Here is a 14859-nt window from a genome sequence, read left to right as displayed (position 1 = left end):
CAAAAGGACTTTTTCTCACGAACAACTCCACTCCCGAAGCCTCATAAAGAGACTTGGCTGATAAAAGCATCACATTATTTCATTTATTTAAAGAGGGCCCCTGAATATCAGCCGACCTCTAAGATACGCTGGAAGGGTCACCGTCTACAACTATGGTTGACAAAAACAAATCGTTGGTGGTTACACGTACCGGTACTAATTATTGTTATTGTCAATTATTGTGACCAAATAAAGCTTTTGGTAAGTATGATTAAATCGTCATTACTGAATCGCATTTCCATTTGTTTGCGAAAATATACAATAAAACCCAGAACAAATCACTTTAGCATGACATTAATTATGTTAAATTATACCATCAACTAATGTTAAAACCTCATCTAAATTTAATACCACACAGTCGCAGTACATCCCAAATTTTCCAATATATATATATTGTCAATTTTTATTTCATATTTCCCAATAGTGAAATTTTAACTTGGTTACACCTGTTTTGTCAATTTCCATAAGGCGTATAATCTCAAATCCAATTCACTTCGCCAGCTCGCAATACATAGGCCTATGAGCTTTAATATAGTAATTCAAAAATCTTGATGAAGTACAACAACGAAAAAATATAAACCTGGCGGAAGAAGACCAGTCAAATGAGTTGCATCATTGTTCTTTGCACCTACTGTATGTGATGATGTTACGGCTAATTAATGCGCCAGCTTGGCTGAGAGTTGTTTAGGAATGTTGACGTATTTACTATATCAGAATTACAAGTTCTTGTAATGATTAATGCAACGCATCCCAATCAGCGATAATGTGTATCCGATTTTAGTGCCCTTGGGTTTTCTACTCCATCTCGGCCATCGATATCTTGTTTGTCATCACGTTTTACTTTAGAGTGAGATAAAGCCCGTAGACAACAGACAAACGCTTGCCATACAGTACAATACAAGTTCGCGTGGATACCATTATTAACTATTTTGAGTAATTTTAGTATTTTCAGTGTGTTATTGATGTTGTTAATTATATTGAAATTAATATTAATAATATTATACTAAGAAAATGCCTAGAAATGTATTTGTCGAAATTATATTCGTTACATTAACAAAGCTAATAACAGTATTAATAGACCTGTAATCATTATTATTATAATCAATATTATTACCAATAATTATTTGTTATTATCACGATTAGGTCTATTAATGTTATTAGTATTTTCAGTTTTAATATTAATTTTATTATGCAATACTGTATTATATTTTGAAATTTCGTTCTGAATTTTTATTTTAAAAAGGTACAGTAGCATTTACCTACTTTAATACTCTTTTATTGTTCTTATTATTATTATTATTATTATTATTATTATTAGTAGTAGTAGTAGTAGTAGTAATAGTAGTAGTAGTAGTAGTAGTAGTAGTAGTAGTAGTATTATCATTATTAATATTAAGAAAATTGAAATATTATTCATATTATTATTTAATATTATTATTATTTATTATTATTATTATTATTATTATTATTATTATTATTATTATTATTATTATTATTATTATTATTATATTCGAATTCGGCTTGTTGAACTCGATTGACACCAATAAGTTAGTGTTTTGAAATGCAGAAAATTAAAACCCTCGACCGTATTGGAGCCATGTTCAATCAAATATGGATCCAAGTGTGGAGACCTCAGGGCATATCATATTTTTTTACCCTAACCTGACCCATATTACACCAAAAGCAGATCCAGTGCCTGTGCTCGTATAATAGTAATTAAAATTACATTTCAATTTATTATTGTTGTTGTTTTTGTTAAATGCTGATGAAGATTAACGCAACAAACGACGTTTTCGGCCAACTGACATGAAGTACTCAGTACAAAAGAATATACATAAGACACGTATATTTTTTATTGATATTTTATTTACTTCTTTAGATGGACTGTAAAAAATACCAAAATGATACGATAAAATAACGTATGGCATCAATATTTTTAATTAATTAAAAAAATTTAAGTAAATATTAAGTAGGTTTTAAAACGAATTTTAAAAGAAACATTGTATTCTAAAGAGTTATTTTGAATGTAAACGTACAGTATCAGAAGACAGCAACGCCAATGTATAGAGTTTTCATTTTTAATTTTTGTTTTACTTGTTTCATGTCAATACAATATATACATATAGGCCTACGTGTAGAATATGTTCAATACAGTCTGCATCCATAAAAAATAATAGCTAGGCCCTATAACTAAATACGGTAATCTACTATCAATTTCAAACGGTTAAAAAGGTACTTTTGAGCTAAGAACAACAATAATTGGGTAAACTACAGCAAACGAGTGTAAAACTCATGGTCTATCCACCAAGTCATCAACTTCCATTTTTTGAATGGTGACGTCACCGGTTCAGGTAATTGTCTACCATTACACCGCTTTGAGATACACCCTTTGGCAAGATCGCCTGCACCGGATCTAACATAGGATACGCCTATCTCGTGCCGTATCGGACCACGTCCTGCCAACAAATCAGCTCGTTTTTTACACACACAAAACCTAGCAGAGGACCTCCAGTTGTCTGTCCCATGATAGAGGCACTCATATTATATAAGCCTAAATGAATGTTATCTTCTTCAGCGAGTCTAGATTTCAAAAATTACATCCGTAATTAATCAAACATGTCTGTTCGTTGGTCCAAGTTCACGTGTATTTATAGTCGTGAGACAACCAAAACAACTGCTGTTGCAGGATTTTGATTTTTATACTAAATTTTAAACAATAACTTATCAACGTAAAATTAAGGCTCAATTTTACATGAATACTTTAAAAAATGAATTGCCAATTCCATATAAATTGATAAATTGTTAAGAAAATATGAACACAGTTATTTGATCACAAATATTATATTGAATATTGTATTATGGGTAACTTTTCTTATTAATAAAAAAGTGGGTTGTCATTTTACAGTTGTGTTTGAATTGATAAAGATGACACTGACGGCTTTAAAATATGCCTCTGTATGCCGAACAACATGTATTTAACCTACAATAAGTCCATATTTATGAAGGATATATGACTATGTAGTGATGTCCACAAACTGGGTTTAGCTTCTTACATATTTTCCCTGTTGATATCAGTTGACATACTGTATAATACAAGCTTTGTACTGAGAATAATAGAATTCCCTTTAACGAGGTGAAACAAGTAATTTTGAAATTGCATACCGGTACAATATTTTAAATATCCAACCAACGAAACTCAATATTTCGATACAAAAATGACGATTTACAACTCACGATTATTTTTCTTTTTATATCTAAAATTGCAAATTGTTTTTTCAAATAAATCAACTTGTAAGAATTCAAAATTTAAAAATTAGGCTACAGATAAGTAAATTAGGCCTATGTGCTAAAATCGAAAAACCCGTAGCAGTCCAACTAAAATATTCATTGGCGGATTTGTGAGGGGGTGGGGGGTGGTGGGAATGATAGAAAAAGAAAAAAATTGATCCCCCAAAACGCCTCAGAGATTATTTTCGGGCGTCTAGAAAACAAAAATTTGGGGGTGGGGCATGCCCCCGGACCCCTAGAGTGGTGTTATCTCGAACGGCCCTACTTTCGCCCCTCTCCTTTCGGCCCCGCCTTTCAGACATCTCTGGATCCGCCCTGACATTGGATTGCCCACTTAAAGCTCTGTCCAGATTAGCAAATTTTCTTTGACAAAAAAAACCCTGTTGTATGCCCATATATAGACATGATATGCCTATATATGGTCAGGATGTAATGTCATCATGATCATACTTAGGCATGACACATGTTTCGCCAAATACATTTTAATAGTCTGAGCTTAAAAGAATTAAATAACTTCCAGTGAGACACAAATTGCAGAATTCCATTATTTCACCGATTTACATATTTTACTTCGAAAAGTCCAAAATGGATTACCAGAAATTGAATTTTTTATTGTCAAAAATCCTTACATTAATAATGCAGATAGCATGGTAGCTTGTCTTTAATAGGCTTATTGGAAGACATATGCATAATAGTAGTCGCAAAGTACCGTAGGCAATGATAACTTTATACTGGGTAATGTTTACAATGATAATACATTGATTTTACTCATTGTATCATCATCTACCCCTAACGTGCTGTCGCAATTCCGACAAACGACAGTATAAAGTGAACGCGTCAACACCAATTTTGCACGCAGTATCGCAACCATTGATAGGGAAAGATATAGAGGAACATCTCATTTTTCACAGGCAAAACGGACAGCAGGTCACGACAAACACTTGGAGATAAAAGAAAAGCAAAGGGAATATTTACCACTGTTGGTGCAATAGCACCATCATAATGAATAATTTACAGAATAAAAAAAAAATTGCCTAATAATATAATTCGGTGTCATACTTGGAAAACAAGTTACTTTGTTGTTAAAATTGTTGCAGACGTACAGTATTTTACATGCATTGAACAATTAGCACATGTACACTTAATACAGTGCTTGCCGTTGGTTTGTCATGTGACTTTGTGAGCTTTATTGATCATGATATTCATATTTCTGAATAAAACGTTTCAGAATACAGAATAATAATTTATAATCCTATAGTGTTTTTATTATTCCGAAAACAGTGTTTCATAACATTTTAGCGTTACCCCTGGTCACATAGATCCATATAGACGAACATACGTACACATGCAACATCCTTCACTCATTTGAAATACCGTAAGAGTGCGCTATAATTATTATGAAATATATTTAGATGTTGTTTGGAGTAATACTTCTAAAATATGGAATTATATGAAAAAGAACATTTACTGTAATTTGATAAATCTACAGTATTATATACTTTTGTAACGTTTGAAATTAGTCAATTTTCTTGAAAAGATAATGACATTATGCTAGAGGTAACAATATTGCATAAATATTATCATTTCGGTATCTCAATTTGACACATATTATTTGAGACCCACTTATTCTACTTAATTCAATGACATTTTTTCATCTCCTCAGAAATAACATTTTCGTCCACTGTCTCGATTTCCAAAATCACTATAGTGTAACCAGGATTTTGTTGTTGGTAATTCATTTTCAGTCGTTCGTCTGTTTATTTTACCTTTTGCAAACGCGTCATATCATATACGGAATTTCTTTTTATGATACAGTTCAAGGGGAAAATCATCCCTTTTTATAAAGATTTCCGGCTTCACACTTTGAGAATGGTAAAACTTTCCGTCGTCAGTGATTCAGACATTCAAACTATTCAAGTATTTTGCTCTCAAACTAATGTATTGACATTTCATAACAAATTCTTACTTCTTCAAAGGTGAGTTAATCGTGGTCCTGAGGTCATGTTTGAATGTGCAGAAATGTGAGAATTGAAACGATCAAAACTTGGCCCTATTGATGGTAAAACACCGTTGCCTCTTCCGCAAGAAGTTGGCACGCTGTTAGTATTAGCATGAAATGTTCTTTCCACTCCGCCGATCGGGCTGAACATGAGTGAGTTCGCCGCTATCAAGCTAGATCTTTCCGATTGCCTGGCTAGGACCGAATCTGATACTTTCATTCCACGTTCTGCTCGTTCGCTTTCCTTCATATCACGTTTGTATTTCATTCTTCGATTTTGAAACCAAATTTTGATCTGCCTCTCCGTTAGGCTTAGTGCATTTGCCATTTCAATTCTTCGGGGTCGACATAGATAGCGGTTAAAATGAAATTCTTTTTCTAACTCGACCAGCTGGGCGCTTGTAAATGCTGTTCTATTTCTTTTAGAACTTCCAGTAACATCGACAGACTTCTTGGCCGGTGGTTTCTCATACCCTATTAAAAACAATACAAAATAATTAATCTTAAAAAAATGAACAAAGGGAAATTTTTGAGAATGCTGAATACATGGACTTTGATTAGATCCAGTTTCTGTAAACTTCCGTAAACATGAAGACAAATTATGCAAACAAATATCAAAAATCAACGAAAATCCCATGACGGGGATTACATTTATCTTTTCATAAGGTGATGTGGCGTCACAGATACGTCATATGACATCGTAACCTGAAACAAACACACATACAGGAGAATTGTTTTCGCCATGATATGGTTATGTTTACTCTACCAAGTCCTTAGGTGTTTGTGGTTTTTGTTTTAAATAGCAAATCAGACATTGTCGCAGGAATTTGTTTACTTCTTTTTCTTTTTTTTCAGTTGTCGGTTTATTCAGCTTCAAGTTTGTGGTCACGGGTACTGCAGTTTATGAAACAGAACAAAATGAATTAAAGAAATTGAAGATAACATAGGCTACCATCTGTAGTGACTTATCTGGAAAATCTTAAAAATATAATTTAAAGAATTCAATTGCTCACAGGTATGTATCAGTTTGGGTTTCACTGATATATTAATATATTTTAAGTAGTTACAATGTTCACCAGTATTGGCTTTAGATGTATACGTATTTCCAAACCTACCTTATCAAATTTTACACATTGCATAAAGTTCGAGTTAAGAAAAATGCAGCGAATGATCAGTCTATAAACTGAGGAAGAGTCCAACTTTAGTAAAGATGATAACACATTTTAAAAAAACCTATTGTCCCCCATCGGGAGAATTTATTATGTTTATTTATCACAAGTGGAGGCGTATCTCATACCAAAGTTACTATCATCTACTTTAGTAAGTCACTGAATTAATACACAAGCCTGAACGTATAATTCCACCCACAGGCTTTAATCCTACCATGGAAGTCTCATATGATTTAGCATTTGTGAAGGAATCAGCGTCTCGATCGATTTGTGGAATTCAAAAATGGTCTCCTGGACAGAATTTCCAAACTCTTTTTGTGTTGTTTTTCATCACAACATGGTAGTAATCTTCCGATTGTTATCACATTCTACAGCAAAATCACATCACAAATAATGCATGCAACTTAAAGCTCCATAACAATACAAAAGGGCAAATTAAACCATAAGCCCCTGATTACCTCAAGCTGCACGATACAAACTGTAAACACAGGCCGTGGTCCCGCGTGTACTCACGTAAAGTAACCAAAGGCCAAATCATATGGATTGCTTTTGCTTCCGTTTGAAGAAGTGACCAAACGTAGGCATTATGTCTACATAAATAAGACAAATACACCTGAATCTCACGAGATAAATGTTCTGTAAGACAATACACCTGAATCTCAAATGTTCTGTTAAGATCGGGTAGAGAGGTGAAAAATAATGTGTATAAACATTACCCTACTAGGTTGAGGCCTACCTGGCCTGCCCCTACATCCCTTTGCTCATTCCTAGCCTACAGTATCTTATTCTATCCATTCATGAAACATTTGCAACTAAAAGAGCAGTGCATTGTATATGCTGATTATGCCTTTTTTTTATCCATTTGTTTATATTGCTATAGTTATTTCATTCATTTCGACATAATATTGGCCAAGAAAATAAGTCTAATTTGGGGTGTCCTGGCGTAGCAAACGAAGTACTATAGTGTGGATTGCCAACATGGCGTGCTACGTCCCCATTCCAAACACACATTCTAGTTTTGAAGATCGAATTTCACATGAGAGTGAGCAATGATATTTACAAGATATATTCATAATTACAATTATATCCCATTCCAACTTTCAATGAAAATGTGTCCCAACCAAGTTCCAAACTAATGACATCAAATCAACCACATTTCAGATCCGAACACATTCCGTGGGATAAAATGTGCAACATTGGTTTTAGAACCATTGTGTATATTATAATGTAGGCCTACTATAGAGTAGCCTATATGTGTTTTAAAAAAAACTGAAAATCCCTTGAATATACCATTAAAACATTAATTTGTTCATCTGAAAAAAGTAATCCTTAAATGAAACAAAAACAGTAAAAAGTTTACTTTTACATGGATTTAAATACTAAAGTATTTACCCAAAAATCTCACAAAAATCTTTAGATAGATTAGCAGTAAAGGTAGGTAATGTAAGAAAATGTTTGTATTACATTGAATTGTAGACAGCGGATTACATTGAATTGATTGCAGCGGATTGAAAGAATGAAATTCTGATGATGACATAATTAATGTCGAAATATTGGATCCCAACACAATGGCGTGTATTTCAATACTTGGAGTATGTATTATACTTTGTTGAAATTTGCTCGATTGATTGATTTATTGATAAAACACAACCCATAGGCTAACATAGGCCGTAAAAGTGGGTTATCTACAACGATAAATCACATCTGTGAAGGATGGGATGAGGAATTACAAAAGGAGGAGAATGAATAATATCTGTTATAAACTACAGTTGGTACAGTTATGGCTTACACTTTTTTATAACACATTTTATAAGACCACTGAGGATGAAATTGCTTAAAAAATCAGAACAAAATAAAAAAAAAACTTGAATCTATTGTAAAATGTAATGAGGTTTTTATTTAAAAGAAAAGACAAACCAACAAATCGCATCTTACGTGCGGATGTGACCTGTATAATACAGTACAGTAATATACTGCTGTACAATAGTTTGTTTCTTTGAAAAGTGTGAAAAATAAGAAAAAAATAAAAGCATTTCAACCTGAAATTGTCAAGAAAATAAGAACAGTGGGCCTGGAAAAAAATGTACTTATAAAAAAAATAGTTGTATTAACTGTAATATGCCTAATGTCTATATTTAGAGGCGTACGTTTCAAGAGTAAAAGTAAGAACATACAACAATATAAAGTAATCATATACAGTATGCTTACATGAGTTTAACTAGACTTTTTCTGTTTTACTGGGGTTTTCACATTAACAGATCATTATCAACTGCAATTTAGTCATTTAAATTTGTGTTGTATAGCATAAATTAAGTGTTTTTGCTTTTTTGGATATGAGTTTGCGGATTCCAAACATTTATTGGACAAGACCTTCGTTCCCATAGTATCTGTCAATTTGCAATGTTTACAGCCTCATCTTTATTTATTTTAGAATATTTTCTTTTGTTTTGTTACACTTTTTTATCTGTATATATTTGAGACCATAAATGTTTCCCTGCAGATTCTTTATTATTTAATCGATCTATAAAACCTTTGGCATTTAATATAGGCCTAAATAAAGTATATTTTATGTAACAATTTTACTGAATTTCTGTTATTATCTTTACTGCATACCACTTTTGGCATGTTATTTGTTAACCCTGTCGATGATTCTGGAGCGCTTCAAAGATGACCTTTGGTTGTTGTGAGGTGACGATGGTATTGAATATCTCACGTTCGTTTTAGACCATGAATGTATGATTAGAAATGTATGGTTAGAAATAGACAACAGATAACCATAAAGGTATAACGACATTTTAGGCCTCACGACCACAAAAACACCGGTTTTAATCATGAACTGTACCCAAGTACCAATACATTACTCGTTTGATATCTAATTGAAAATGATCGTTTTCCATGTAACATGCTACAGTGAGACGCTGAACAGTAGCCGTTTCGTGTTTCTTTTGCTAATATTGGAAGGGGACAGACATCGGCCTATTTTATAGTGTTAATGCATATACATACAAAGGCCTGTAGTATATAAAAGTACAGAATTCTTCTTTTTTTTAATTATAAATCTCATATTCATCTACATTCATCAGTGAGTGTATTAACATTTAGGCCTAGAAAAAACAAACATGTTTCCAAATTAAAGAAATGGTGTACATCGTGTCCAGTGAGGGTAAAGAATAGAGTTATGGAAGGGTTTGGGAAGGTAGGCGGGGTTATTAAATCACCCTTTTCGTCTGAGTGACGGCTCGTTCGACCAAAATTGTCGAAAACCACTAGATTTCAAAGGTTCATTATTAGAAAGTTCTTTTTGATTAAAGATCTACATCATAAAGCTACAGTACCACTAGAGAAACCCCATTACCAGTGGCGGCGACAGAGGGAGTGGGCAGCAGGGGCTTAAGCCCCCACCGGACATGTCAAGACCCCCTTCGGACAGAGCTTGTCGGACTAAAAAATGTATAAAAATAGGCTCACGCCAAGCCAACACATGTCTGTCACAGTCTGTGATTGTCATTTCACGCTATTCAGAGGTTCCTATTCTTAAAAAAAATGTCATTTGGGGAGGGAACACCCTCTCAAATCATTTACCCTGTCTCGGGCCTACGAGCTCAAATCCCTCTGTCGGACAGCTCAGCCCCCCCGAAAATATATCCTAGAGTCGCCACTGCCCATTACTCTGAACCCGGCATTGTCGCTTAGGCTGGTCAGGATGTAAATAAACGGACTACTACTAGTTTTCATTTAAACTAAAATTAATTACTAATACATCAACAATTTTTTACAATATACACTAAATAATAGGAAAAGGGCCTATTAATACAAAGAAAAATGTTAAATATAAATTTAAATTATAGACCTAACATAATTAGGACTTACATTTGGTAGGCTTATATACATTAGGGGAATACGTTTCATTAAGTTGCTTGTACCTTAAATGAAATATTAACACACTATTATTCGCGTAGGTTAAATGGAATAATTTCAGCATATATCAGTAAATACTTTCAATGTTACAAATGTCAAACATGTTGATGTTAAAACCAGATCATATGGAGTTTCTAAAGATAATTAAAGTCGGCAAGAGGCTGCGAATCGAAATATAATAACAAAAACATAGACTACTGTAAGAAGGTGTAGATTGGGATACCTGCCTTCCACTATATGGTTCGGTTCAAATCCATGGATGGACCGGATGTTTCACCAAGGTTATTTCATTCTATATGGAGTTGAGTGGGGGTGGGGCAGAGATTTAATCTTTTTAGGAATTAATCTGCGTAGTGCTGTCTATCATATTCTATCAAATCAAATTATTTGCTAGTTTCTATTGTACACCATATTATGGCCACAATTTCAACGCAAGTCCACGTTTTTAGATAGTTTGGACCATACTGATGATGGTTTTTAAGCAAACCTCATAATGCAAGCCTACAGGAAAAGTTGGAAGAGTCCGATTCCCGCTTTATTTGTCTACTGAAATATCTGTTGACAATACACGTCAAAAACATCGGATCGCTCTCAGGAATAACCATATACTGATGACGTCAGACGGTATGTCAGAACAAAAACAGACAATGTCCGTGACCGAAGACGCCTTTCAACTCGGAAATCGACTGTGACGCCGAGATTCGTTACTTAATAAAGTACTTGATGTTTTGACGGCATCATCACTACGTGACGGTGTACCGTAGACTTTTGACCTACTGACTGGGAGTGGATGCCACTTATGAAAACAGTCGGGAGAATCAAAGAAAAAAATACTCTACCCACCCATGAGATCAGTCAAACCGGAGATATAGAAACATATAAACAGTATCATCAAAAGAAGTATGTATGAACTTCGCAAAGTAGATAATGAAAGAAAACTTTAAACCATGGTATAGTATCGGTGAAATATTTTCCTCAATCGATCGAAGGATCGATCGATCAACTGATTGGTTGACTGATTAATTAATTGGGTGATTGAATGAATGGTTGGGTGCCATTTTATAAGACAGAGGGGTTGAATAAAAAAAGAAAGAAAATACTAACCTAGGCCTACTACTCTTGAGAATACAGTAGGCCTACATAGAATTCGTTTCATCCTTATAAAATCATGTCCACTAAACAAAGTGCAGCCTTCAGTATAGCATGCACTCAATCAATCAATCAATCAATCGAACAATTGATAAATCAATCAGTTGATCAATCCACCGACCGATAAATCGATTGAATAATCAATCAATCTACAGTATGTATCAATCAGTCAATCAATCATTTTTTTTATCAATCAGTCGACCAATCTATGTTCTTGATACTTTTTAAATATAAATATTATTTTAGTTGGGATACAGCACCAATTAGAATACAGTAAGCCACTTGTATTAGCATGTTGTAAACATAACATGGATGACCGAATAGAGATATCGTTATGTGCTGACGCGCGTTACAATTACCCAAATAGGCCCGACTGAAGATAGCCTACAACAAGAGAGACAGAAAAAGTTGACAACATGGTCTCACGATGAGGATCAGTTCAATTACTTTTCACGGCCATCTTTCAACCGTATCCTCTCAACCTCTAATTGTTCTTGTTGATTTCTCTCATCAACTTTTACTATAGCTGCGAACACATTTGTTTATTCGATCTGCCATCGGACTCAAATCATCGATAAGCTCTTTGTTTGCAGATACAGAAATTTGAAACAACAAGGGATTTTTTCCTCGAGGAAATAATAAAAATGAATGGCAATGGATTATGTTGCTCCGTTTGTTTTTCAACGCTCGGGAGTAATTGCCACCATGGTTGGGGCTGAGGTAAGAAACTTTATGATTATGGCACCTATGATGGCCGGAAATGGCACTCCCAGACTTAAAATTTATATATAATTTTCTTTTTATCTCTATTTTTGCTTAAATCTAGTAAAAGTTAATAAGGGTGGACAGGAGGGCCACTTGACAAGGGCGCCGTTAACTGCAGCAAGAATATCGGCCCTGTTTCGAGCGGCGGGCTCGTCTATGGTTCTGTGATCATCCGAGACGATTAGGGATACTGTGGTGTACTGGTGCAGACAAGGAACCCTTAGGGGTGAACAAAGTCATTTAATGAGCTACTAGCCCATACATTAAAATAAATAATTTAAATAAAATTAATTAATTCAAAAAATAATGCAGAAAAAAGGCTACATGTACACTCAGCAGGTGGAAAACGGCGCCGCGAGCAGCTCTACCAAGGGATGGATACGTGCGCCTTATAAGATGACATTATTATTATATTATTATTATTATTATTTATTATTATTATTATTGAAATCCATGAGCATCTTGTTTGAATTGATACCGGCGCTGTATATGGCCCTTTCGTAAAATAATCCGCACTGCCAACCCTGAGACGCCGTACCCAACATTACGTAGTTCACACGCATGCGCTAAAATGTTGCTTCGTAAACGCGATCGAATTTGTGAAAATGTAAATACAAATACATTATTATTATTATTATTATTATTATTATTATTATTATTATTATTATTATTATTATTATTAGTATTATTATTATTATTAGTATTATTATTATTATTATTATTATTATTATTGCTGTTGTTGTGGTTGTTGATACTAGAAGCAATATTATAAACCTAAGAAAAGATATTGTAGTTTTGTATAAACAAACGGTAAGTAAATAGTCCTACTATACTTGAAATTCCGGTTGCGGATGTGGTTGCCAGTACAGTACGTCTATTTCTACAAAAATAGCACGGAGAGTTGCAGCAACGGATCATTTTCAAGATTCTTTTGATTACATATAAGTCCAGGCATAACAACGCACCTCATTACATCATGCTTAATACAAGATCACTCCACCAAGCGAACATTACGTTCTAGCACTAAAGGGCTTCTTCATAACCTTAAAGCATTCATACAGTCATATGGCAGTTGTGCCTTTTCATTTGCTTCTCCAACCAACTGGAATAACATCCCATTACACATCAAACATGCAACTTCCATCATTACATTTAAATCTCTTCTTTAAAAGCCTTTTTTTTATCTGACTTATGTTATGGTTGATAAAATGGCCCCGAAACTGCTAAATACCGGGGTGGTGTCCGGCGGGGATAGTTTAACCAATTGTAGTTATGAGTAATATGCTATATTTAAAGAGTAGTTAAGCCTAGCTTAAGGTAGTTAGGGACGTCCTGGGTACGACATTAACCTCCATCCGGTCGAAGCGTCGGCGACTAAACTGACAACCCTCTCAGATATGTCTTAGTGGCTGCTGAGGGGAGGGTGTTTATGGTCACCCAGCAGCAAGAAAAAACAATAGCTGAACAAAGTGCGGATGAGCTCCTCATAGTCAACGGCCAACCTCTAATTAGTTTAAGGAATAGGAGTAGTTTAGTCTCATTGTTATTATTGTTATTATGATTATGATTATTTTATTTTTTTTATTGTTATTATTTTATTGTTATTTTTATTTTCTCGTTTGGTCTATATTATTTCTTTGTAAAGCGCATAGGCGCAATGTGCAATATGCGCTATATAAATATAACATTATTATTATTATTAAATGGGATAAGATATCTAAATAGTGTCCAGAAAATAATGTCAAAAATGATGCAGCCTTGTCTGCTATAAATACTATGGCAATCTGTATAATGAGATGTGGAGCAGATAATATTGTACAATAAAATGTATAATAATTTACCCTTTCAACACCGATTGTTGCGAAATTACAACTTTAAAAGTATACAGACTCTGTCACCTCAACCCATTGCATAGGCCTACTACACACAAAATGAACGTACACTACAGTACTCAGGAACTTAATTCACGGTTTATTTTTCCATAGTGGTTAAGGAGAGTAAAGTCAGTTTATTTCATCAGTATTTGTTTATCACCTCGCAAAGTGTTCTTTAATAACTTGGTTATGGCAGTATCATTTGATGGCTTTAACGTGTGAATGCTCTGACGCGTGTCGGTAGCAGGGATACGAATAGTTATTACAAAACATCAACATCAAATAAAACAGTTTGGAAGATTTACAAGCGATGTTAAATTTAAGCCTTATTGCATAGACACATCTTTACAAGATTGATGGTAAGTCTGGCGATTTACGGCAGTTTCGACTTCGTCGAGTAAATTTTAAACATAACCTGCAAAAATAGACGTTTCGAAAGTATAGCCACCAGTAAGAGTATACACCTTTTTATTAGAACCAGTGAAATTTTTCCCAGGCTCAGTGTTCTTAATTTTTTTTGCAGATTTCAGACTCAAAATGTTCTTATTATTTATACACACTTTTCAAACATAGAAAATTATTATTGTACAGCACTACATATTACTGTACTGTTTTTTAGAGGATATTACATAATCACACCTACTGAAAATAAGGTATG

General features: G+C 34.0%; 1 protein-coding gene across 1 annotated transcript in view; it reads right to left on the bottom strand.

Moving 5' to 3' along the window:
• Nucleotides 1-1954: 1954 nt before the first annotated feature.
• LOC117123382 (homeobox protein Hox-D3-like) overlaps nt 1955-14859 on the bottom strand; it is a 17855-nt gene continuing 4950 nt past the window's right edge. The window contains exon 2 of the mRNA XM_033269282.1: nt 1955-5800. Coding sequence (XP_033125173.1) covers nt 5298-5800 — 503 coding nt within the window. The 3' untranslated portion in view covers nt 1955-5297. The remainder of the gene's footprint in view (nt 5801-14859) is intronic.

The sequence above is a fragment of the Anneissia japonica genome, unplaced genomic scaffold (assembly GCF_011630105.1).
Source record: "Anneissia japonica isolate Jap-2015-1 unplaced genomic scaffold, ASM1163010v1 scaffold288292_len1863012_cov191, whole genome shotgun sequence".
Taxonomy (NCBI): Eukaryota; Metazoa; Echinodermata; class Crinoidea; order Comatulida; family Comatulidae; genus Anneissia; species Anneissia japonica.
Note: the sequence above shows the minus strand (reverse complement) of the source record. Positions and strands in the feature narration are given on the sequence as shown.